Source organism: Chinchilla lanigera, unplaced genomic scaffold (genome assembly GCF_000276665.1).
Source record: "Chinchilla lanigera isolate Chin_1 unplaced genomic scaffold, ChiLan1.0 scaffold00047, whole genome shotgun sequence".
NCBI lineage: Eukaryota > Metazoa > Chordata > Mammalia > Rodentia > Chinchillidae > Chinchilla > Chinchilla lanigera.
Genome location: NW_004955448.1, coordinates 9,345,965 through 9,371,332, shown reverse-complemented (window position 1 = coordinate 9,371,332; position 25,368 = coordinate 9,345,965). Strand labels below are relative to the sequence as shown.

At 36.3% G+C, this 25,368-nt stretch overlaps 1 protein-coding gene across 4 annotated transcripts in view; it reads right to left on the bottom strand.

Annotated features, from left to right (window-relative positions):
- The window catches only part of Mlf1 (myeloid leukemia factor 1), a 38,064-nt gene that overhangs the window by 12,034 nt on the left and 662 nt on the right, over positions 1-25,368 (bottom strand). The window contains exons 1-3 of one of the 4 annotated variants that reach the window (XM_005393101.2): positions 24,902-24,997; positions 4,962-5,109; positions 1,572-1,616 (exon numbers count right to left, since the gene is read on the bottom strand). In XM_005393101.2, the coding sequence (XP_005393158.1) occupies positions 1,572-1,616; positions 4,962-5,081 (165 nt within the window). In that variant the 5' untranslated portion in view covers positions 5,082-5,109; positions 24,902-24,997. Of the gene's footprint in view, positions 1-1,571; positions 1,617-4,961; positions 5,110-5,515; positions 5,618-24,901; positions 24,998-25,368 lie in introns of those variants that run through there. The other 3 variants (XM_013518626.1, XM_005393098.2, XM_005393099.2) reach the window with 3 other exon arrangements.

Here is a 25,368-nt window from a genome sequence, read left to right as displayed (position 1 = left end):
TAATTCATAGCACATAAAATGGCTCAGTACATGTTTGATGAATAATTAAATAATCTCTAACTCTGGGTTGAGGATGTAGCTCAGTAGTAAAGTCCTTAACTGTCATGCAGAGGCACAGCAGAGAAAAAAATCGGTAGCTCAACTCATATCTACATATCCAACTGTTTACCTAGACAATCCACAGGTGCCTCAAAAGTAAAAAAATCAAAATGACTCTTTGGACAACTACACTTTCATATCTGCATGGATCAACCACTCTCTGTTCTTTAGCTCAGTAGCATTCTCCTCTATCTAATCTCTCCTGCAGAAAAACAGGCATTCCATACTTCCCTTTTATCTTTCTACTGCTCCTTCAACCCAGTGAATTACTGAATTCTCACCACGCACATCTTCATCTTTCAAATGACATATTATTTCCTCTATAGCCATGGCCATTAGCAAACACAAGCTATTACTAATGCTTTCTATAAAATGCTTCCAGCAGCCCTGGACCTCCACTGTAGTCCCTTCTTTTCCTTCCCTGCAGACATAATGATCTTAGAAAAGAGAATATGAATGTGCTACCACATTAGTGATAGAGCCCATCAACTGCTTCTCCTGCTCTTAAGTTAATGTGCATACTCTACTAAGGCTTGAAGAAGTCTCTGTTTACCTCTTCACTGTCAATTATATTAACGAGGGTCAAGTGACCCTAAACATCTTTTAGTCCCCCAGGTTCTGAGTCTTTGTACTGTATCTTCCTGTGTTGCATCCACTCTATCTTTCCCATCTGGCTTCTCCTACTGAAGGCCCACTAATCTTTAAGATTCATGAAGTCCTCTCTGGCTGACCACACCCTCCACCCCACACTACCTCAAAAGGTTCAAGTGATATCTTTTTTTTCTATCTGTGCTCCCACAGCACACTGAATTTCCTGGTCATTTTACTGATACCCACTACCTCTGGTCATTATATTAAACTTCAGAGTGACTGAGTTCAAACCCAGCAGGAAAAAAAAAAGAAATTTCTCATGAGCGTTTAGATTAAAATGTTCAAAAATCATGCTATTCTCTACTGTTCTTTCGATGCTTTTGCATGGACTGGAAACTAGCAGCACCAACACAGGACCAAGCCCAGAGAAACAGGAATGGGAGAAGCGACTGCTGCCAAGCAGCCATTTTTGTGACCGAGCAATAAAACACAGCATGGACACACCAGCAGCAAAGTCCTAGAGAAAGCCGCTCATCTGAGTAATTTTCCAGATGTGCTTTCTCTTGGAGCTGTCAAAAGTACGCAGAAGTCCTCAACTTCCAAACCAACTATGGGGATTATCTTTGCAAAGCCAAAGTATATCTATCAGAATCTTTTTTTTTATTTTTGAAGTCTGACTTTTTTATATTTTATGACTTCAGAAAACACAAGCCTAAACACTATGTTTTAGTTTAAAACATAAGAGAGGTTTTCAACACAAATACTAAAAAGGCACTATGAAAGTTAGTAAGATGCATGCCAATTCAGTCTGCTTCAGTTAATGAACAATAAATATTTGTCAGAAAATACTGCTAAAATGATTTGTGTCTTATGATACGAACCATGCCACCAAAACTCCCAAAAGGCACAAGAGAAAAGCTTGTTGCCTAGAAAGATATCCAATTCATTTTGGTCATATTTATTATATAATAATCCATCAAAAATACTGTATAACTACATATCTCAAAGCTACTAACATTACAGACCCAAGATATATAAAAAAATCTCAATGTATATCTTTTCAGTTACTGTATCTGCTTTTATTCATTTTAGAGCCCGACAGGAGCCCAACAGGCAAATAGGAAAGGCACATACTACTTGAAAATATGCGTACTTCAGTAGTGCAGTTGAAAGAAAAAGTACTTGCTAAGGATTAACATCAGTATTTTTCAAAGGAAATGCAAACTTACATTAAAATTAATTAAAATATAAGGTATAATGATTAAGATTAAATCATCTTTCCTTTGCTCAAGGAGGGGAAAGGATTTTTAAAAGATCCATTAATTGTGTCTTTAACCAAGTAGAGATAAAATTTTTATCTACATTAACAAAATTCTCAAAGACTGCTAGACATATTGGATAAAAATTAATATTTCTTAAAGATCAACTCATAAATGGTTACACAGAAATATAGATATCTTTACTTATTGTATTCTTTAGACATCATTATAACTAAATAGGAGAAAATTGGATTTTTTTTTGAAACAGGGTCCCACTGTGTAGCCCGGGCTGGCCTTGAACTCATGGCAATCCTCCTCCCTCAGCCTGTTGAGTGCTGGGATTATAGGTGTGCACCGCCGTGCCTGGTTTGGATTTTTTAGTATCAAAACAAGGAGGAATCCATATGCTCTTAAACTCCACCTGTCCTACTTAGGTAAACACCTCAAAACAAACCAAAGGTAGTATTAAAGACAAAAGGATTAAACCAAATGCTGCCTAATTTTGCCGGACTTTTACCACTTTTTGGAGCCATCTACCAATATTCTACTTTTAATTTTTGACCCCTGCTTGTTTTACATGGTTATAAATTGAGGCTAAAGCATCAAAGACTTGCTAATATCCTTGTCATCTTTTCCAAATTATCAAAGAATGATAGTTCATCGAACGACAAAACCCATTTTCCTGTGATGAGTTCAGTACGAGACACTTTCCATGTTGAAATTTGATGAATGGGATAAACGGTTTATAAAGAAGGCCTGAGGAGTGTGCTTGCCCCTTCTACCGTGTAGGCACAGCAAGAAGATGCCACTTAGGAATCAGAGAGCAAATCCTCACAAGACAGGGTCTGCCGTACCTTGGTCTTGGAACGCCCAGCCTCTAGAACTGTGAGGCAGGCTTCTCTTGTTTACAAGTTAAAATCTAAGGTATTTTGTTATTGTAGCTCAAGTATGAGAACAGTGGGCCTTCTTTTGTATTTAGAACTGTTTTCCTGTTTGACTTTCCTTATCCAATCATCAAATTTATACAACCATGTAATTTCTTCTGTGTGGTTTCTTCTTGATTTAAAGACATTTTGGCAGGGCAAATATAATATGACACATGGAAAATACAAAGCTCTAAATTATGAATCCTTACACACTGAAGTTTCACAGTAATTTCTCTATTTGGCTAGGTATTTCTTATTCTAATTCTTATTAAACATTTAGTACTTTAAGCAGAAGTATCTGAGAAAGAAACATTTACTTCTGCTTCCAGTGGATGACCAGCATAGCTATAACTAATGTATTCAGGTACTTTCAGTAAGAAGTTTTCAGCTGAATTATAAACAGGTCTCATGTCTATACTTAGAGGCAAGGGAATAAAGCTGTCACTTCTTGTTTATTCCATAAAAGCTGTAAGTAGCCCATTTATACACGTAAATATAAAATACTATATATAACCCTACTTTTTCCTTGCTATGGTTAAAGCAGGTATCTAAAATATTTATACTGAAATGATTTTAATGCTCATAATTCATTTTCTGCTCTATTTGACAATACTCTGACATTAACTTTAAGCTGTTGAAGGGACTCCTTAGCACTAAAAGTATGTATGATGATACTATCTCACTAACTAGAAAAAAAAGCTAATTTGAATGTGACTATACTGCTTGCAATAATATATATATGAAAAAGATGCGAAGATTCATTTTAAGTGGCAAATTAACTGTATTCGTCAAACATCTTAGGTTCTAAGATATTTTACTTTGGTTATGCTTCTACAGAGAGCAAATATGAAAATGCTTTTCTGGTAGATTCTGGAAGTTTTTACTTGGCTGATTCAATGTTTACTGAGTTCCAATATCTACATTTCAACTGTAGATCCTCATCTTTACAGAAACCCCTGTGGATTTGTTATTATAGAACTGCCATTCTTGAGGCTGAAAAGGCAACAGAAACAAATAAGGTTAAAAAGAAAAAGAAAATGATTAAGATCTAGAAACATGTTTTTTAGTTCAATGTTTCTAACCTTCCAGATCTGCTCTCAGATAACACGTTAAAGAGTGTGCTGCAGCTGTGCAAGGCTTCTGGGGCACAAATGAAGATTAAATTTTGAAGGTCTAAGGTATCTGTGCAGAAGATCAGTGTTTCCCAGTGCAACAAAGCATTTTTGTTTGTTTTTTTCTGGTACCGGGAACCGAACTCACGACCTTGTGCTTGCCAGGCAGGCGCTGTGCCGTTGAGCTAAATCCCCAGCCCCAACAAAGCATTATAATTTTGGATTTCACAATTATTTAAAATTTTTTTTTTATTAGTACCTATTTGTCTTACACAATGATTACATTTATCATAGGGAATTTGTACCTATACATATCTTTTTTTTTAGACAGTCTCACTATATAGTTCAGGCTTCCCCTGAACTCACTAGGTAGCGCAGGCTGGCCTACAACTTGCAGCAATCTTCCTGCCTCAGCCTCCCAAGTGCTGGGATTACAGGTGTATACCACCATGCCTGGTCCATAAAATATCTTAATTCTTCTTTTTTTTCCCTTTCCCCTCCCCTCCCTTCAACTTTCCTTCCCTTCCCCACTTACAAAGAAGTATGTGGGATCAGGAAAGAAATTTCCTTGTGTGCTCTAATTTAAAATGTAAGAGGAAGTTATAAGGTAAAAATAATGGTTTAAATTTTGGTTATAGCTGGGGATATAGCTCAGTGGCAAAAACACTTGCCTGGCAAGCGCAAGGTCATGAGTTCAATTCCCAGTACCAAAAAAAAAAAAAGAAAAAAAATTTGGTTGTAATACATATAACCTTATGGCCCTAAAAGTTACGATAGTCAGTGGAATTTTATATGGATAACAACTCATTATTATAGGATTCAGCTTTTCAACAGGTCCCCTTTCCCAGGTAATAGATCTTTCTGTAACACAGGTATTAGTCATATGCTATCATCATGGCTATTCAACTCTGTACTATTTTTCTCAAGGTCTCACAGGACCTTCTCACTAAATGTCTTTAAAACAAAAAACTTACAGTCAAGGCCTCTTCCCCATCATTGTGTCTTGTGCGATTACGAGCTCTCTGTCTACCATCAGAGATACTGAACATGTCTCTTCCAAAAGGTTCAGAAAAACTTCTCATCATCTGCCGCATACTTTCTCGGTGTGCCAGAAAAGAATCACTGTTGAAAATACACAGAATAATGTAAGATTGTTATAATTTAAGTAATAAATAGATGTAATAAATAAGTTTAAGTAAGACTACAAAGAATGACTTGGAGCTAATATACTTGTTAAGGAAACTAAAAAAAGAATTAAAGAAGACTGAATTACCTCATGAAAAAAGACTCACTACTTAGAGATCCAATTTATGAAAATCTGTTCTATTTGTTAACCAGTATAATTCACTTATTATACTAAAAATACACATTTATCCCATATAGTATACAAATGGTAAATACAAAGTAACACAACTCAGATAACTTAAACTGAGGAAAAGGGAGAGAAAGGAAAAACAAATAAATGAAGGAAGAAAAGAAGGAAGGAAGGAAAGAAGGAAGGAAGGAAAAATCAGAAAAATACTGTTACCAAGTAAAGGCCACTTTGCGCCGTCAACAATGTAGATCCTAACAAGGACTAATTATCACTTATGAAGTATGAGCCCTGGAAACCACAGCTATGTTATGAGCACTATAAAGAAACAATATATATTTTACTAGACAAAGACAAAGGTACAGTTAATATATGGGGCTAACTTCTATTTCTAAAAACTCTTTTTAGTAGAAATCATCACCCGACAGAAATGCCTACGAAGTCTTAATGTTTCTCAAACATTCTGTTGAGATTACCAAGCAACTAGCACATGAGTCAGGGATGCAGATGCCTGCTGCCACCCTCAACGTCCCAGTCGAATTTACTAGCTCTCCATGTGGTTTGCCGGGCTCTTATCCATCTTGGAGGAAACTGACCCTTCTGTGCTTGTGGTACCAGAACTGATTAGAATTCAAGCTCCTCTTCCTAAGACCAAGTTTCCACATGTACAAAACAAGGACAATATTGAATATTTCACTGTCAAGATTAAATGTTAGTGTCTTACCTTTTCTTCCTTATACATGGATGCCATTCCTTATTATTCTATCAGTAAACACCTCTTATGGAAAATATATGCTGTATATTTTTTAAAAGATATAGTAAAAGATATATATTTTTAAAAACAGAGTAATGATCGTATTCCAAGCCCTATCCTGTGTGCTTTATAAACATCAATGCTTTTAATCCAATATTCACTTTCTTTGTAAGTCTCACTCAAGAACCTAAAAGGTTTAATTCCTTATTATAATGGTTTTCCACCCTTGCTCCAGTTGGAAGTCATTCACCTAGTAGTCCATTCCTTTTTCCTCATTCTAGAACAAAGGCACAGTACAGGAGGAGTCTACAACCTAGCAATCTAACGCTTCGCTGCTGGCCAAACGAGCCTTTCAGAAATCTGTCCTCTTTTTAAACTTCACTTCGGTTACATCCTCCCCGTCTTAGATCACCCTTCCTGCTTCTATTTCAATTCCAATCCTCTGATGTCATCATGAAGAGCCTCAAATTTCTGTTATCTGTCAGTGCTCCCAGCCAGAAACAACTTTTCCTTTGAATGCTGCAATAGCTGTATACATAAACATACTCTAAGGGAGCGCAGCCTTATTAATGTATTACCCTCAGGAAACTGCTTAATTGGATTTGTTTGGGTATGCAGAGCGAGTGTTTTAATTCAGCTTTGTTTAGATATAACTTATATACAATGGCATCTATCCATTTTAATTGTAGTTTGAATTTTGAAAAATGTGTAACCGACAAAAGCACAATTAAGAGGCAAAACGTTTACATCCCTCCAAACAGTTCTCTCTTGTGCCTCTGTGGCGATTACCTCCCCCAGTCCTAGTTACCACTAACAAACTGTCACTGTAGTTTTTGTCCAGAATTTCATATAACGGAATCCTACTGGATGTTGTCTTGTGTCTAACTTTTTTTCACTTAGCAGGCTTCTATGATACATCTACGTTGCTCCACTTATCAACAGTTTATTTTATTCCTAAATTCATTATATGTATGATTTTGTCACAATAAAAAATACTTATATACTTTGGGCCATTTTAAATAAAGCTGCTGTCAGTAGTCATGTACCACTCCGTGTATACTGTACACAGTCTCAGGTATTTTGAGTAAACCCGTAGGCTGGGTTGTATGGTTAAGTGTGAGCTAACTGCATAAAAACAGAACTGAGGTTGTTTATGAAAGTTGGTATGTCAGTCTTCTATTTGAGAGGTAGTTTAACAACACTTCATTATGTGATTATTTTGTCATATATGTTATTCTGTATCTCCTTTGATAAACTGCGCTCAAATATACTTTGTAAAAATTTTATCATCTTTTATTGAATTGTAAGAGTGTTTTGTTTTGTTTTATTTTGGTACTGGGTACTGAACCCCGGGGGACCCTTCCACACAGCTACATTCCCACACTTAAAACAAATTTGTTTTGAGATAGCTTCTCACTAAATTGCTAAGCTGCCCAGGCTGGGTTTACACTTGTGATATCCTCTTGCCTCCACCTTCCAGAGGCCCAGGATTGCAGGTGTGTACCACCACACTTAGCTTCACTGTGACTACTTTAATGTATGTTTTGAATTTCCTGTTTGAAAGTTGAAAGGTTTCCATTTCCATTTTATATCATTCTGAATGGGAGATTTATTTGTGGTATATCACAAATGTTCTGAAATTACTGAACTTAATTCAGTTAGGAACTTTATAAACTTGATTTTCTAACTGTCTTAGTTACTTTTCTCTCACTGCTGGGACAAAATACCCAATACCCAAAATTAAGGAAAGAGTTTATTTAGCTCACAGTTTGTAGCGGTTTCGGTCCATTATCAGCAGGCTTCAAAGCAGGGTGGCATGGGAGAGGGGCAACACAGCAAAAGCAAGAAGAGCTAAAAAGCAGGCAGAGTAAGGCTTAGCCTCTTTTCCTCCCTTATTCTGTAAGCAAGCTACACCCCAGGGCAGGTGTAGCACTCACACCATGTCCGTGACCTCCTGTTGCACAGGATGAGGATGTTTACAACCTGAGGATCCTGGTCCCCTGCTCAGCTAAAGTTCTAAACTTCTCAAGTTGCTGTCCCCTTCTCAAGTTGTTGTCCCCTGCTCAGCTAAAGTTCTAAACTTCTCAAGTTGCTCCGCTAAAGTTCTAAACTTCTCAAGTTGACTCAAATGTATCAACTGTTACACTAGTACACTAATTTCTATGTGCAGTAGACAGCTACTAAAATGGCTTCCAATGGTGCTTACTCCCCAGTATTCATGCTTTGACATACTCTCCCCTTTTAACATAGGCTGGACTTACTCGTTGTTTCTAATAAGTACAATACACCAAGTTTTATAGTCTTAATTTAAAAAGATGAAAAAGTCTCATTTCTGTTATATTGTAAGTTTCTCTATATTAGGAACTTTGTTCACTCTTCTTCCTTTTGCTGCTGTAATAAATTACCACTAATTCACTGATTTAAAGCATAAGTTTATAATCTCATGGAAGTTAGAAGTCCAAAATGGGCTCAGTGGGCTAAAATGAAGGTGCTGGAGGGCTGTACTTCAGAAGCTTACAAGGAAGACTGTTTCCTTGCATTTCCTAGCTGCCAAAGATGGTGTTCCTGGGCTTATGGTCCCTTTTTCTATTTTCAAAGCCAGCAACACAGTGTATTTACGTCTCTCTGATATTTCTGCCTTCTTCTTCCACATTTAAAGGACTTTGCCGGCTGGCTCACTTCCTGCCTCGTAGGCCCCCCGGAGGAAGGGCCCCTGGCATGCAGGGAGCCATGCGGCAGAGACTGCTGTGGCGCACCAGCCTTCAGGCTGGCCGCCGCTGCTCAACTGATAACTATCAAGACACAGAGAAACAATGACACAATTGGCCCACCATGCACCAACTGCAGATGCCCACCTAAGGACGTGTGTGAATCATTCAAACATGGAAAAACCCCTGGGAATACATGCTATACAACGGGCCACTCTTGCTCCTGCCATTGAGAACCAGAAAGGTCCAGAGTCAGCAGAGGAACAGCTGCTGAACAAGGACTCGGAGAACGTGAGAATGCAGACTAAGCCCGAGGGGTCAGAGGTCCTGTGGACTGGGGTCATGAGAGCCACTCGGAAGCTGTAAACCAGGAGGACCTTGCACAATACATGCGGAGACTCCCTGGAAGCCATTCTTCCCCTGACAGTACAGGCTGTGGTGGAGCCCTGGAGAAGTCTGCAACAGGATTCCTGCTGCCTGTGCTGACAGTTGGGGAGAGGACACTAACTGGTTGTGGGGTCCCAATGCGATGGGAGGCTGGAGAGAAAATGGTACAAAAAATGGCTTTGGCCCCAGATGGCTCACTTGATTTTTGACAACCCTTAGTCTGTAACTACTTGTTAGATCCTTCTTGCGTATCTCTGTCTTCCTGAGAAACCACTTCTAAGATAACAACATGTATTACAGCAGTCACCGATATTTTCCTACTAATCTATCCATAAGTCTGTAATGTTTGTATTGTTCCTATCCTATTTCATAAATGGATGCATGTTTATTATTATGTGTTTCCTACAACAACCATTGAGAATAGTTAATGATTATTCAATAGGTCACTCATGTATAGTTCTATTTATTTTCTTTTGAAGATACCTAAGTAGAGTACAACAACTATTGATAATCTCCTACCTCTTTTGTCTCTAACTCACTATTATTTGTCTATTTGTTTTCCTGAGAAACTATCTTGTAGATAACAACATGTAAAACAACAACCATTGATAATTTCCTACCACTTTGTCTGTAATTTGGTAAGCCCCCCCCATTATTGTTATCCTTCTCTTACTCTTTAAAATAAAAAAATAAAAAATAAAAAATAAAGGACCTTGTGATTAAGTCTTCCTGGATACCCACAGCAATAAAGGCATTTTAAGATTAACAACCTTAATTCTGTTTGTAGCTATAATTTCTCCTTGCCTGTGGAATAATATTCATAATTTCCAGGAATTAGAATATGGATATCTTTATTGAAACCATTATTCTGCCTACCCTAGACATGTTCCTAAAATAACATTATGTAAAGCAATTAAAAAAAAAAATCCAACTGTTCTTGCACAGTCTGCATAAAATAGTCCCAGATTGACATGCTGTAAGACATTGCTGGTGATTAACCTGGCATTAGTATGCTGAATGGGATGTCTATGGATGATGATTAAGGAAGTAATACATGAACAGATGACTGAATTAGGACAAGTTCAAAAGAGAGTCTGAAAGTGTAACAGAAAATGGCCCCCCAGTATACTTCAGTTTCTTAGTTGCCCAAGTGATAGTTCCTGTTCCAGTTCCAGATGCTCCTGTCTCTATGAAACAGCTGGTCACTGTAATGCATGGCTGCTCACGATGATGCACACTGTATAAAACAATCCTCAATTCACAACCCACTCTGCCTCTGTACTTCCTGCTTGCTTGTCCCATATAAGCCCTAGATCACCAGAGATCACGGCCTGATATTCTGGGAGTGATCCCAATCAGTACCTGTCTATGTAAATAAATCTGCCTCCAAATCCTGGGAGTTGTTTCCGTGTTTCTGCTTGCCTCTGCAAAAGCATCATTTCCTGAAGAAACAGCAGCCGCCAGGGCAGCATTCTCCACGCATTAAAGGCCTGATTTGTAGCTATCATTCCCTGTTATTATTCAAGGGGACTTTTGAAATCCTTTCTAAGGCTAATAAACGATTCCAAAAGTTTTTAAAAAGTAAAAAGTAGAACGTATTAAACCCATGCCAGTGAAAACTATTTGTTTCAATCTAGGAAAGGCTCCTAATAAACATTTACTCTGTTCTCAAAGTCTCCTACCTTTTTCAAGTGATTATTCCTTTGCTTTAGTACTTAAAAAGTTTTCAAATAGTCACATTTCTATTTTTTACTTTATTGTAGCTCATTTATTTCTGCATAAAAGCTCTACACCAGTACATTAAAACTACAAGGATTCCCTGAACCTGCCAACTTCTGAAACCTGAGTATCATTCCTTTCTCTGTAAAAAATGCTGGGCCAGGCAGTGGGCATGAAGCCTTTGTCTTTGGAGGTTTGACGCAGATTTTCAATTTCCTATTGGCCAGAAAGTTGTTATACTTTCTAAAGCATCTCAGGTATAAACTACAAATGATAAGGCAATGATTAAACACTTGCTCATTTATAACCAAATAACTCTGTAAACCTTACATTTCCAACCAACCTCCTTAGCCAGCTTTTCCTCTTCATGTATTTCTATATTAAAGGCATACTATTCAGGTTCAAACCTTCAGATGTGTGCTGGATGTGTGCTGGCTTTTAATACTTTAATTTCTCCTGTGCTATTTTTTTTTAAAGGAATATAAAACTATTTATTGACCACTGCTCACCACTGTTTACAATAAAGTAAACAATATACATTAGGATAACATTCTGACTACTACAAAGTTGATTTCCTGGCTTTTGCTGAAAACAGTACTCTGAAAAGATTAATCCAAACACATGTAAGGAATAAGTTGGGGTCAAGAAAAACACGAAAGTCAATAACTTAGATTACAAGTTTGTGCCCTCATTTATCGTAGCAGGTGCTAAACTGTGAACACCTCTAGCCACTCAGTAGGTTTCCATGTGGCAAGTCTTCAGACATCCATGAATCCTGACTTTTGAGGACAGATTTCAACTTGTGTCTTTTTTTAAAGAGAAAAAAGATAAACTATCTTAAAGGGAAGGAAAGGGAAAACAGCAATTCCACTGGAAAAATAGGGGAGACAAGAGCAAGAAAGTTTGGTTTGCTTCTCAACTGTCATTGCTTCTTGTATTGTATCTCCTTCCTGCATTTTAAAATTAGTAAGCTGAGTACAATAAACTCTACCATGTCTAAATTTTCTTATTTTTCACTCAAACTTATACAGTGGCCACTTGGGCATAGAAGTCGACATAAATTTCTCTTAGCAGTCTGAAGATTTGTGTTTCTGCAACTAGTGTTGATGGAGAGATCAGATGACAGTCTGGTTCTAATTTTTTTGTTTTATATTTGTTTTTTGCGACAGGGTCTCACTGTGTAGTTCAGGCTGGCTTTGAACTCACTATGTGCCTCAAGTCGGTGATCCTCCTGCTTTAGTCTCTTGAATGCTGGCATTACAGGCACGCACCACCATGACCAGCCTAATTCTTTCTTTAAAAAACTTATGCTCTTTTGAAGCCTTCTGATCCTTTTGTTTATGTATTTTTACTGTATTGAGATATTATGGTTGAAGGGTATGTTTTAAAAAATTATATTGACAAGTCAAGTTGCCCCTTTTAATCTGGTTCCAAAGATTTCAGAACTTCATTGGATACTTCAGATTTTCATTGGTTCTAGAATTCATTTTGAAATTATTTGGGTATTTCCTATAACTATTTATGAGTGCCCTGCTGAGCTTTAAAAAAGAAAATCTTTCTCAGACTCTGTGACATTTAGCTATTTGTTGGAAGAAATCTCCTGGCTTAGTTTCCCAGTTTAATCCACTCTTTGATTATGCATATTCTTGCTTCCTAATCCAGCTTTTTAAAATTCAAAATAAAAATTTTAATATTTGGTCTGTTTCATTTTTGAATGGCTACAATATCCTCTGACATCTTTGAAGATATATCATTTCTCCATATTTTAATATTTTTAACATTCTTCTTCTTTCCTTAATATCCAAATTGCCATCTAGTAGAATTTTGTCCTCATGGTTTTATGTACAAGTATTTTATTATTTTTTTCTGCAATTATTTTAATTTATTCTTTATTCTTAAAAAGTTATCTTCACAAGCTAAATCTAAGTTAACAGTTTTTTCTTTCCACATTTGAAGGCTATTTCACCTTCTGCTGGCTTCTGCTGTTTCTGGTGAGAAGTCAAAGGTAATTCAAAGTATTTTTCTCTTATATCCTGTTTTCCATATTTCTCTATCACTTGCTTTCAGAAGTATGAAATGGACCTAGGCGTGGTTTTCCTCATATTTATGTTTCTTAGAGTTCACATAAAGCTTTTAAGCTCTATAGTCTGGCAATGTACCTAATAAACTAGTTATCATATACACCTAATATTAGACATTTGTATATTTTGCTATGAATCCCAAGGGTTCCTTTTTCAAACTATTTTTCCTCTTTTTTAGATTAATTTTTATTTAAGTTTATTGAACCTTCTAATACTTCCATGTACTGTTAAACCCAACTAGTGGGATTTTTTTCTTTCAAATATCTTATTCTTTCATATCTAGAATTTCTATGTGGTATAGATGTATACATCGTTATACATATTTTACATGTATGCAATTTTACTTCCTCAGATTCGTATCTTTTTATTCATTCCAACCATATTTTGCTTTATATCATTGAGCAAAATTACAATAACTGCTTTAAAATTCCTGTCTGTGAATTCTAATACCTGGGTCATTTCAGGGCAAATGTCTAATAATAGTCTATTATCTAGAGATTGAAGTACATTTTCCTGTTTCTTTGTTAAGCAATGTTGAACTGTCTGTAGATTGTCTATTATATTGTAGTAGCTCTGGATACTGTTATATTCTCATGTGTTGGATTATTTTTAAGCAAGAAATTTATCTGGTGGCCCTTCAAATTAAAATTCTGTCTTTAGCAGTTCAAATCTCTAGTTCTTTTATCTTTAGTGGAGTGCTTTAAGTCTATTTCACCCTAAGATAATTTATTTACAGGGTGCTCACCCTGTTTTTCTGTTTTGCTTTGCTTTGTTTTGGAACATCACCCTCCCTCCCTCTTCTCAGGAACTGTGACTATACTGAACTCTGTCCTTGGTGCTTAAACTCTAAAGACTTGAGTCTTCTAATTTCCAGTTTTAGTCCCTGGCGCACCATAGGTGGAGTTTGCCTTTAGGCTAGAGTTGTTTTTTTCCCTTTTTCCAGTTGTCCAGTTCTATCCAGTATGTCTGTCTTTGGTTCTCCAGGAAGTTGTTTTTGTTTTTCTTAGGCTTACAGTATTATATACAAGAGCACTGATCCATGTGGAGCTTTTTAGCCACAGTAGGAGCAAAAGTCATCTGAAAATATAATTACCCTTTCTTATTTCATGATCTTTGATTCCTGAAGTATTGGATCTTCTGTTTGGTTAGTGCAGTTTCTGTCTTTCCTATTTGGAGATATTATCTATAACTACATACCTATACCCATCTATCTTTCTACAGAACAAGATAAATTACCATCAGGAAATGACTAGAATATTTCAAGCTACTTTTATAGACCCAAATTAGCATGAAGATGCTAGTGTGTCCTTAGACCTCTAGTTTCACTTACTGAGACTTCCATTTCCCATGTGTGTCTCTCACACCTTGCTGCTAGCTTTTCCTTTTTCAAGTCTCTTTCCTGTTTGTACATATTCTCAAAACTTTTTCAGTTCAAGGACTAGTGGACTTTAGCTTCTTACAGTTTTCCTTTTTTCTTTCCCTTTATTATTTACATGACACTTATTGCTGCAGCTGTGGAGGTTAGAAATGCGAAACTAAGGTGTCAGGATTGGTTTCTCCTGAGACTCTTCTTTGCTATATACTTCCTCACTGCATCCTCATGTACTCTGTTCTCCTCCATTTCTGAGATTCAGTACAGCAAAGATGCACTGGGGAACGATCTACCATCCTTAAAAGGAAGTGGAGAGGATAGAGTGACTACAAAATTAATTTCTCTTCCATTATATATAGTTATTTCCAATTACCTAATTTAAAGTGGAAACACAGTGACCTAATTGAAAATGGCATGAAGATACAGTTTGTGGAAGAAGGTGCTCAAGTCCATTGAATGTGTGCTTCTGTACTGCAGAAGTCAGGAAGCTAAAAACTTAATTCCCTGGAGTCCACTGCAGCTAAGTTTCCAAACTTACATTCTGCTCAGTATGTGCAATTGTTTGAAATTTACAAGACAGAGATGAGAGCCTGCACTTTTATTTCTCTCTGTTGGTAAGTATAATCATCAAGAACACAGATCTGCAGTGCTAGCATAACAATGTCTAATCACTAGGGCTTTGTAGGTATTGAGTGGCAGACATGAGAAATCCATTTTGCTGATACGGGTGCTAGAAGATACACCAAGCTCGGATCCAGTAGCAGTAACAACAACTTTTTCATTCAGCCGTTCCGTAGCCTAGAAAAAGTTTGCTTTGTGGTCTGACCTGTGATGTGGCTGTGGGAGTCACTCCTGAAAGTTCCACCTAAAGTATGTATTTTCAGTCATCAAAATGATTCTTTAAACCACTTAATAATATGTAATAAGTCCTTCTTGCTTAAACTTGCAATAGTACATTTTGTTTTCTGCAACTAAATCCGTGTCTGTGATAAGGTATATTCTTGCAATTTTTTTCAGTTTTGATCCTTTTCTAGCAGTTCTGGATATATCAACTATTCCAAATATTTTTTTTTCTCCAAGTACCCTGCTATTTATTCCCACTTATTTAACTTTCTCTCAAAAGTTTTTAGGGAAGGCAAATGTTATCCATCATTGGGAGTCAGAGGAACTTTTTTTAAGCCAAGTGAAAACTGAAGTTTATTGCTTGTGTTAGCCCCTCTTCACAAAGAAACAACTATTGGAATTAACTTACAGAAAATACTGTGCCTTTTTTGCTACACTGAAGAAACGGAACACACCTCTCTTGCTTTATGACATTGACCAAAATTATGTGGCCTATAAGATGTTTGTTTTGACTGATAAGTACACAAAAGCATAGAAAAAAAGAGCACTTCAACAGAATTTAAATGGAATGTTATGCCACTTTTTAAAAACAAGCCAAGTATTGATGTACCGCTATGGAAGGATTACTAAGATATATAGTATATGGTACACTTGTATAAAACATTCACCTATGTATGCTTGGAATATATTCCTGAGTATTCCCCGGGGAGACTGTGAGAGTTAATTTTAGGTGTCACCTTGAGTACGCACAGGATTCCCAGACCTTGAGCTAACCAGTATCTCTAGGCATGTGTGTGAGGGTGCTAATTTTTAAAACTGGCTATATAAATCTATTTTTTCAAAAATAGTAATAAAACAGCTCTTGGAGATTTACACTGAAATACTGCAAATTAAGGTATGTCAAGATATCTCACAGAAAGCTCTAAAGTATGTTATCTTGTAAACTGTTAACATTCCTCTGTCCTCTCTCCTTCCTTCTCCCTTCCTGGCCGTTATGGGTTGAGAGCAGCTTCCTTCGCCTATGCTATGCTGTTTCTACCTTGTAGCCAACTAACCATGGACTGCTCTCTCTGCAAGCTTGAGCCAAAATGAACCTCCTCCTTAAGTTATGCATGTGAAGTATTTTGTTCCAGACACAAGAAAGTAACAAATATATCCCTTTACAAATCAATGCTTGACTAATAACCTACATTCTAAAAAATTATAACATTAGTTGGTATTCTTACCTCTCCATTTGCTCACCTGTCATAACTTTTATTCTCTATATAGCAGTTTACTTGGGGATGCCAGCTATCCTCCCTCCTATTCATGAGCAAATCTTACACACAGAAAGTCATAAAAGAAGAGAGCTCCTTACAGTGTGTAGGATAAAGATGCTCTTAGTACAACAGAAGGAAAAGCTTCAACCACAATCGGTTCTCAGAATGAGTCTCTTTAGTTTTAAATGTTAAACATTAACAAAAGAATCACTATAATTGTAGTAAACTGATTTATGAAATATAATTGAATGAAGACACCAGAATATTAGATTTACTGAAATTATTAAATATTCCCACCTTTCCCACTAAAAACAGACTAACGCATTAACAAACAAGTAAAGGTAGATATAGCCAATCATAAAAGAATCATAAGGCCATTTTACCATTAATTCTTATGAAATTTTACTTTTTAAGGTAGTTTCTCTAAAGTTTACAGTGTACAATTATAATTAATCTAAGTTCACATTCAAATAATATTATACTTCTTTGCAGGGAGAACAAATATCTCAAAAGTATTCCTAATTCCTCCCTTTTATTACTTGTTTCATTGCCATCATTGCTTTCCTATACATACAAGAAGAGTACAGCATCAAATACATTGCTATTAACTTTAAGAAAATGTTATCTATTAATTTTTAAAAGGTTCTTATTTTTCTTTCGTTTATTCTTTGGTGCTCATCATTTATTTTTCTGACCTATGTCATTTTCTTTCTTTCTGAAGAACTTTTTTTTTACATTTCCTGCAGGACTTGTGTACTGGCAAAAGACTAACTTTCCTCTGTTTCTGTCTCCATCTCCCCTCCCTCCCCTCCCTTTCCTCCGTTCTGTGCTGGGAACCCAGGGGCTTGCCACCGAACCGCTAAGCTACAACCCTACCCAAAACCCATCTTTTGCTTGTCTAAAACTTTATTTCTCCATCACTTTAAAAAATGTTTTCATTAGTACATATTTACAGCACATACTGATTATATTGCTCATGGGCAGCTAGTACTGTATATAACACATCTTAATTCATTTTCATCCCTTTCCCCTCCATCTCTGTTGCCTTCTCTTTTGCAAAAAATCTACCTCCCTATTTCCTATTATCCATTTTTTATTTTGCTCTTTATTTGTATTTTATGTTTCTCATATAACACAAACCATGTGATATATAAATTCCTGTGTCAAATTTATTTCACTTAACATTATGGTCTCAAGGTGCACTGTTTTCTACAAATGACTCGTTTACTCTTCATGGCAAGCAGTACTCCAGTTCCCAGGGTACAGACATGTATGTTGGTGGTGTTTTCTTAACACTATTTTACTTCATGCTCTTCTTGCTTGCATATTTTCTGAGAAGAAATCATATGTATATCTGATCGTTGCTTTTCTTCAAGTAAGGCATTTTTTTCTCTCACTGGTGTCTTTCAAGATTTTTTCTTCATCTGATTTTCTGAAATCCAAGTGTGATATACTGTACTAACATTTTGTGTTTTTTTGTATTTATCATGTTTGGTGTTCTCTGAGCTCTTGTATTTGTGGTTGGGTGCCTCATATTAACTTGGGGAAATTTTTAGTCAACATTGCTTTGAATATTGCTTTTGTTCCTTTCTTGTTTTCTTTCACTTCTGGTACTCCCATTGTACATACATTACACCTTCTGTAGTTGCCTCGTAGTTCTGGAATAGCCTGGGTTTTCTTCTTTATTTTTTAGTTTGCTCTTTACTTTAGGAAGTTTCTATATTCATATTCTTAAGCTCAGAGTCTTTCCTAAACTATGTCTATTCTAATAGTAAGCCTATCAAAGGCATTCTTCATTTCTGTTACAGTATTTTTGATATCTAGGATTTTTTTCCTTAAAATTTCCATCTCTCTGCTTGGATCTGTTCTTCCTTACTGGCCACTTTTTCCATTAAAGATATCTGCATATTGGGGCTGGGGATTTAGCTCAGCGGCACAGCACCTGCCTGGCAAGCACGAGGTCGTGAGTTCAATTCCTGGTACAAAAAAAAAAAAAAATCTGCATATTAATCACAAATTAATATGGTCAAAAGATTAGGGCACAGTCTTTTCATGAGTTTGCACACTTGGATTGTAAAGCTCCCTGGTACTATTTAGTGCCCACCTAGTGGGACAGAAGAGCTGCAAAAGCTAAAGTTAGTTATTGCCTGCCTTAGCTATTTTCTTTAGTTAAAAAAAAGTTTCTCCTGAGGACAGGTGCTGTTAAGAATGGAATGCTGGGCTATAGCTCAGTGGTAGATCACTTGGCTTCCACGCATGAGCCCTGAATTAGATCCTCACCACTGGAAATAAAAAAAAAAAAAAATCAAAAAACCAAACAACGAGAACACTTTGACAGATTTCCAGATGGTTACCTCTCCCTCTCCCTGTGCCAAAAGCAAGAAGGGATTTTTTTTTTCCCTTCAATATGCACAGTGAGAAGGTAGCATCCCTTCTCTAAGTAAACTCACAAAAATTTGCCTCCAGCCCGTGATTAAAGCACTCTGCAGGCTTTAACTCTCACACTTGTTCACACTGAGCTCCTAGCAATTTGTCAATTTGTCAGGTTGTTTCCTACCTTGGTACTGTTTCCTGCGGAGGTGGTGGTTGTAGACTTCTGCTCAGGTAGGTTGTGATTCTTTGCATTTGCCTTTCTATGATTTGCTGTGTCTGTGTGTCTACAATTGTGGGGGCAGCAGTTTGTCCTGTGATATCATTTCTTAGACAAAGGAAGAGTTGTTTTATCAGTGTGTTCATTTTTAACATGTTAGGAGGGACAGGTGACCTCTACCAAGGTCCTTACATGTTGGCCCTCTCATAACATTTTTAGTTTTCTTTCTGGTCTTCCTAATAGGAATGAGAAGAACAAAAAGTTTAACGGACTACCATTCCCAGATCGTCCACCTATTAAAAGTTTAAAAATCACTAGTCTAGCAGAATTATAGGCAACTAGCACTATGAAAAGGTTGTGCCAGTTTACAAAATAAATGGATTGAGTAGCTCATGTTTTAGTATATTGGAGGGCAAAAACATAGTCAGTTTGATGCTTTCAAAATTAAAATCTGATTAAGGTTATTTTAAAGTTAAGGAGTCAAAGGACCCTTTTTATTTAAAAGGTCAGAGTTTCACATAGTTCTAAAACTCATAAATGAATTGTCTAAAGAACAATTCTTTTCTAATCCTCACCTTAAAAATAAGATTATTCCAAAGTATTTGCTATACCTTTGTATAACAAAGTCCTTTATCTTCTCAGCAACTGATGCTTGAAAATGAGCAATTCAAAATGAGGTCATTTTGCTTAGAGCTCCACACTCACTAGACATTCAGAGCTTAGATATGGTAATCAGTATGAAGGCTAAAACGTCAGCTCCTATTAATATGAGATCACTTAAGAAAACTACTCAACTCTTCATTTAGATATGTGGATATTTAATTCCAATAAAGAAATACTTCAGGGAGTACTACTATTTGTTCTGTAAATAAATGAGAATACAATAGCTATTACTTCTCTACAGAAACAAAATTTAGCAGGATGTATTGTTCTTATTGTATTATAGTTGGGCTACAAATTCAACTAAATGTGACTAATCTGAAATGTTACCTACATTTTCTTTATTTAAATAGGAACATATACAATCACATAAAGAACAAATGTTAAAAAAATTATATTTCCTTTTTGAGTGACATGAACAAAAGGCAGTTTGTTGTGAAAAGCATTAAGACAAAAATGGGCCTACAGTCTGGCTTTTGCACCTGTTTGAACCGTTCAAAAAGAATCTGGACGGTCCCTGTAGTAAGTTCAATTTGCATGTACCCAGAATAACAGCTGTTTACAGATGAGATTTTACTATTTCTCTGTTGAATCATTTCTACCAAAGTTAAAAAGAAACCTCTTATAGTAGAGTAAGGCATTGTTTTAGTATTTTAAAAAATTAACATACAGTGCTTTCTCAAATAAAATTAGTATTTTATGTATTTTTATCCACTCACATTTTTGCAAAGAAACATTTAATTATTCTAGGAGAAAAATTGGAATATCATGTCTTTAAGAAGTTCATACCTTAAAAACTAGTCATTTCATGCATATAAACTAGCCTGATGTAAAAATTTGAAATGTAAAGATTGTGTCTGTGCATGGTGGTACTGTGGATGGAACCCAGGGCCTTTATACTGACCTACATTCCCAGCCCTCTTGAAATTTTTTAAAAATTGTGACACAGTGTCTTACTAAGTTGCCCAGGTGAGACTTGAAATTACAATCCTCCTGACTCAGTCTCCCAGAGTGCTGGGATTACAGGCATGCACTAGCACACGTAGCTAATCAGATTTATGCAAAAAATAGTCTGTACCTCTACAACAGTTTCAGATTCTAAAGTCATGTTTTAAGGAGTATCTAAAGACTAGGAAAACATTTATGGAATATATCAGGGAAAACAAAGAGCCACAAAGTTTGTTCCCAATTTCTTATATGGAAAATGTTAATAAAATACATCAAAACAATGGGTTGCATTATTTCCTTTATGAAACTTCCTTTAGGTTTCAGATGGTTCATGAGAATACATTTTTGCTTAAGTCAGGAAAAATTTAGTTTTATTCATTCTTAGGAGAAGCATTTTGTCTCTTTTAGGATTGCTAGCAAAAACTACTATGAAACTGAATGTAATCTGGTACCAAATGTACATCTCCTACATGTTATTTACATCCAAAGTCTATCATAGGATAGGAAAAAGAAATCGTTGCCTTCTGCCTTCATACATGAAAGTGTTTATATCTCAACCTTTAGATAGATTCTGAGATTTCTGGTAATGATTTCAGTACAAAAGTTGTTGGCAGCATTCAGGAGGCTGAGGCAGGAGGATCGCTGCAAGGAGACCAGCCTGGGCTACAAAGTGAGCTCAAGGCCAGCCTGAACTGCACAGCGAGATGCCATCTCAAAAAGACAAGAAGTTGCTGTTGCTGTTTTTTTTTTTGGTTTTGTTTTTGTTTTTTTTAAGAGTTGGTAAAACAGGCGTAGTGGTGCATGCTTGTAATCCCAGCACTTGGGAGGCTGAGACAGGTGGATCTCAGTAAGTTTGAGGCCAGCTTGAGTTACATAATGAGTTCAAAACTAGCTTGAAATACACAGACCCTATCTCCAAAAAACAGAAACAAAAACAAAAAGAGTTGGTAATGTTTCTTCTCAGAATAAGTTCTTCTTTTTTTTCTTTTCTTCTTTGGTACTGAGGATTAGGTTGTGTTTTTAAAACTCCCTCAAGAAAAATATATACACAACACATTTTATCCAAGTTATTCGTTGGTCTGTATAAAAGTATATATTTGTACTTCTAAGTAAAAAGCATTATTTTATTCTTTATTACAGAAATAAAGAATTTGATTCTTTATTACACTGACACAACACCTCCCTTCATTAAGGAAAATTCCTCCTTTCCACTATACTTATAGTGGTAAAAGCTTAGACAGAAGACTGTTATAGCTCACTTGATTATATAAACATTCCCTAGTTTCAGTGAGGTAGACTTCTCCTTAAAAAATACATCTTATAATCCAAGTTTTGATTCTAGAAATACATATAGCCTTTAAATACATATAGTATATATGCTATATGCTATTTTAAAATACAATAGCATATACATACAAAGTTGGATCCTGAAAATCAAAAAATTAAATTCTCACTGAATATTCCCAAACTGTCCTTATTAAATAATGAAAATGTGTAATGTATGTGGCAGAATACTAATCAGAACCAGAGTATAACATCTGGTGAAGGTTCTATATCAGAATATATTTCTGAAATAAATATGTAAGTAACCTTGACAACTGTTTAGGAAAACTTACCTGATAGGTGGTTTTGTTTTACTTCCTGACGTGAGAACGGTCCAAATCAAGAAAACAGTCAGTGCACAGTTTTTACATGAAAAACATTAACTATTAAACTACCTGTCAGTTGACAGTTGACAGGTAGGAGCAGTATTCATTAATAAACAAAACTACTCATAAACAATAACTTACAAAAAGTTTAAAAACAGAGTATAGATATGTAAGTTTTAGATCTTGCTGAGAACAAGAAGACAAAGAAGTAATATCCTGTGAATATTTCCAGAGGTACTTTGATCAAAGATTAGTCATCACACATATAAAGCCCATACAAAGCATTTGGCTTAAGGAAAATACAGTGATTAAAAACTAGGCTGATAGCCAGGTGTGGTGGTACACACTTATAATCCCAGCACTTGGGGGGCTCACACAGGTGGACTGTGAGTTTGCCTCCACCCTGGTTACATGGAGGTCAAGGCCAGCCTGGATTATGAGACTCTAAATCAAAAAGGATGATAGAATTTGCCAGCCTGCTTTTAAGCCTTTAATCTTTAACAGCTATTCTTTGTAGACGTGCCTGATCAGAATGTCATTTCTGTAGCTCAGAAGATGCAAAGTTCACATTTCTGCCCCGGGTGGAAAATTCCTGCTCACACTAGATATATCTAGTCAATGTTCTTTCAAGTACAGGTGCATGTCAAAATCATTTAACCTCAAATTAACTTCCTGCGCAAACATACCTACTTAAATATATATACAAAAGCATACCTTCATATGTGTGTATAAACTTTATATATAATATATATATAGACACAAATTTGAGAAAGAACTTTATAATACATATATATATAGACACAAATTTGGTATTCTTGAGAGAAATTGCATGGTAATAAGTGCCAGCTTTTCACTTTTGTGTTTTTAACCAAATAACAATATTATTTAAGAAAGGATGTCTGAATATATTGTAAGACAAATTTTTATTGCAATAAATTCAACTCTGAAACACCAGATAAAACATTTAAAAATTCTGAAATATACAATAAAACCCCAAATTTTATATTACTTTTAAAGTTTTCCTTTAATTTCTGTGAAACGTTTAAGGCATTGCTGAGAAGGTAAACACTGGAATTCAATATATTTGAATTCAAATATACAGAATTTAACTTTAACTCAAATCTTTTAAACATTTAGCAATTTGACTAATTCGACTAATCTCTTATCCATCTCAAACTAATATTTCTAATTTTTCTGCAATTAGTTTATTTTTATCTATTTTTGAATAATTTGTAAATCACTAGAACATACTTTATATATATAGACTATTCTTCATTAACTAATGGATTATATTCTAACTAGAAAATGCCAAGATCAAAAATGGTATTTGTTGAATGCAAACAATGATTACTTCCAGCAATCAACTACTGCAAATTAACTACAAGACACAGTATGAAGGACAAGAAACCACATTAAATAATATTTACTTAATACTTCTTTACGTTCAACTATCCAGCGGCTACTCAATAGTCAGGTTCAATGTTAGGGACTGAAACATTTATGTAAAAACGGGGGGCATAGTCTCTGTGTTTCACGTCCCTTCTATGTACCTTACTAAGGTCAGTGAATGATTTAATAAATGTGTCACTATTATGAATTCCTTAAGTTTAACTAATCTAATTTAGGTGGAATAAATCTAAACTCATTCTCTTTCTTACACTCAGTGTGCTCACTCTATATATAATTGTAAAGAAAAATTGTAAGCATAAATCACTTTTATAGTTAATCACAATAGTTTTATCTTATATTCTTATGATACATATTGAAGAAAGCTACAGAAAATGACTGAAGACCTACAGAAGCGCAGCTGATGTTCTTTACTCCCCTAACATAGAGCAGGAGCGTTCTCTGACGTGTGTCTACTGTTTGTGGTTTGTTACTATTTATGAACCTGACTCTTAGGTTCATTACCTTTGCTCAGAGCTACTCAGCAGTTTACATTACACTTTTGCTTGAGGTTTTAAAGAAGATGCACATCTATGGCTTAATTAAGGCTGTTGCTCTTTTTGGTATGCTTAGTGATAAGAACTCTAAAAATTATATTATAATGTTAACTTCTGCCCGCTCTACTGATGTCACATTTACATAAGAACCACTTAACAGCTCAACTCATCTGTGTATATATTTAGCCTCTACTGTCAGAGGCTTTTAAGAGGGAAAACTCAAATATAAAATTTAATAGAAGCTTTTCAGTTTGCTAAAATGACACTGACCATAAGTATCCCAACAGCTCCTGAACAATAAACTGAAGTGATATAATAATAAAATTGTTTAAATCCATATACACCTTAATTACAATCAGTAATCTTTAGGAAAAATGTTACTTTACTTTTTCTACATTAATTATTTTGTCTACTATCCATTATCTTTTCAACTACCACTTTAACGTTCTCTTTAAATTAGTGATAACAAATTCATTTAAGTCAATGTAACATTTTTCTTTAAAAATATGCGCAACAAATTGTAACCATTTTAACCTTTTAAAAAAATGGTCCCCAAGCTGCACAGAAAGTTTAAGGAATCGAAATAAATCAAGACACCAAGTTAAACTTCAAACTAGCAAGGCACTTTGGCAAAAAAGCATCCATCGCTTCCTTCCTCTCCTAGGTATCCAAACAGGTTATCAGCTTACTGTAATGGTCAAAGGAAGAATTTTAAAAGCCAACACAGCCAGACCATAGCGAAACCGATCTCCGCTTGTTTTCTCCCCAGGCTGGGATCCTTTCCCCCGGCGTTCACCGGCTCACTGCTTTACCCGGGGAGTCACACGCACCCGCACTCCGCGTCGCGCCTGGCCGCTGCCGGCGGCTCGCCGCGCTCACAGTCCCCGCCGCGCTCCACGAACAGCGCCGACTTGGGGAGCGCCTCCCACTCGACGCCAGCGTCCGGGGAGCCTAACTCTCGGCAGAAGCTCCCCGGCACTGGCGGCTGCGAAGGCGGAACGCCAGGGCGGGCGGCCGCGGGCACCGAGACGCGCGAGGCTGAGGGCAAATGGCACCGCGCGTGTGCGTGCGGGAGCGCGGGAGTGCGCGTGTGCATGCGGGAGCGCCTAAGTGCGCGCGCGCGCGTGCGGGAGCGCGGGTGAGTGCGCGGGAGCGC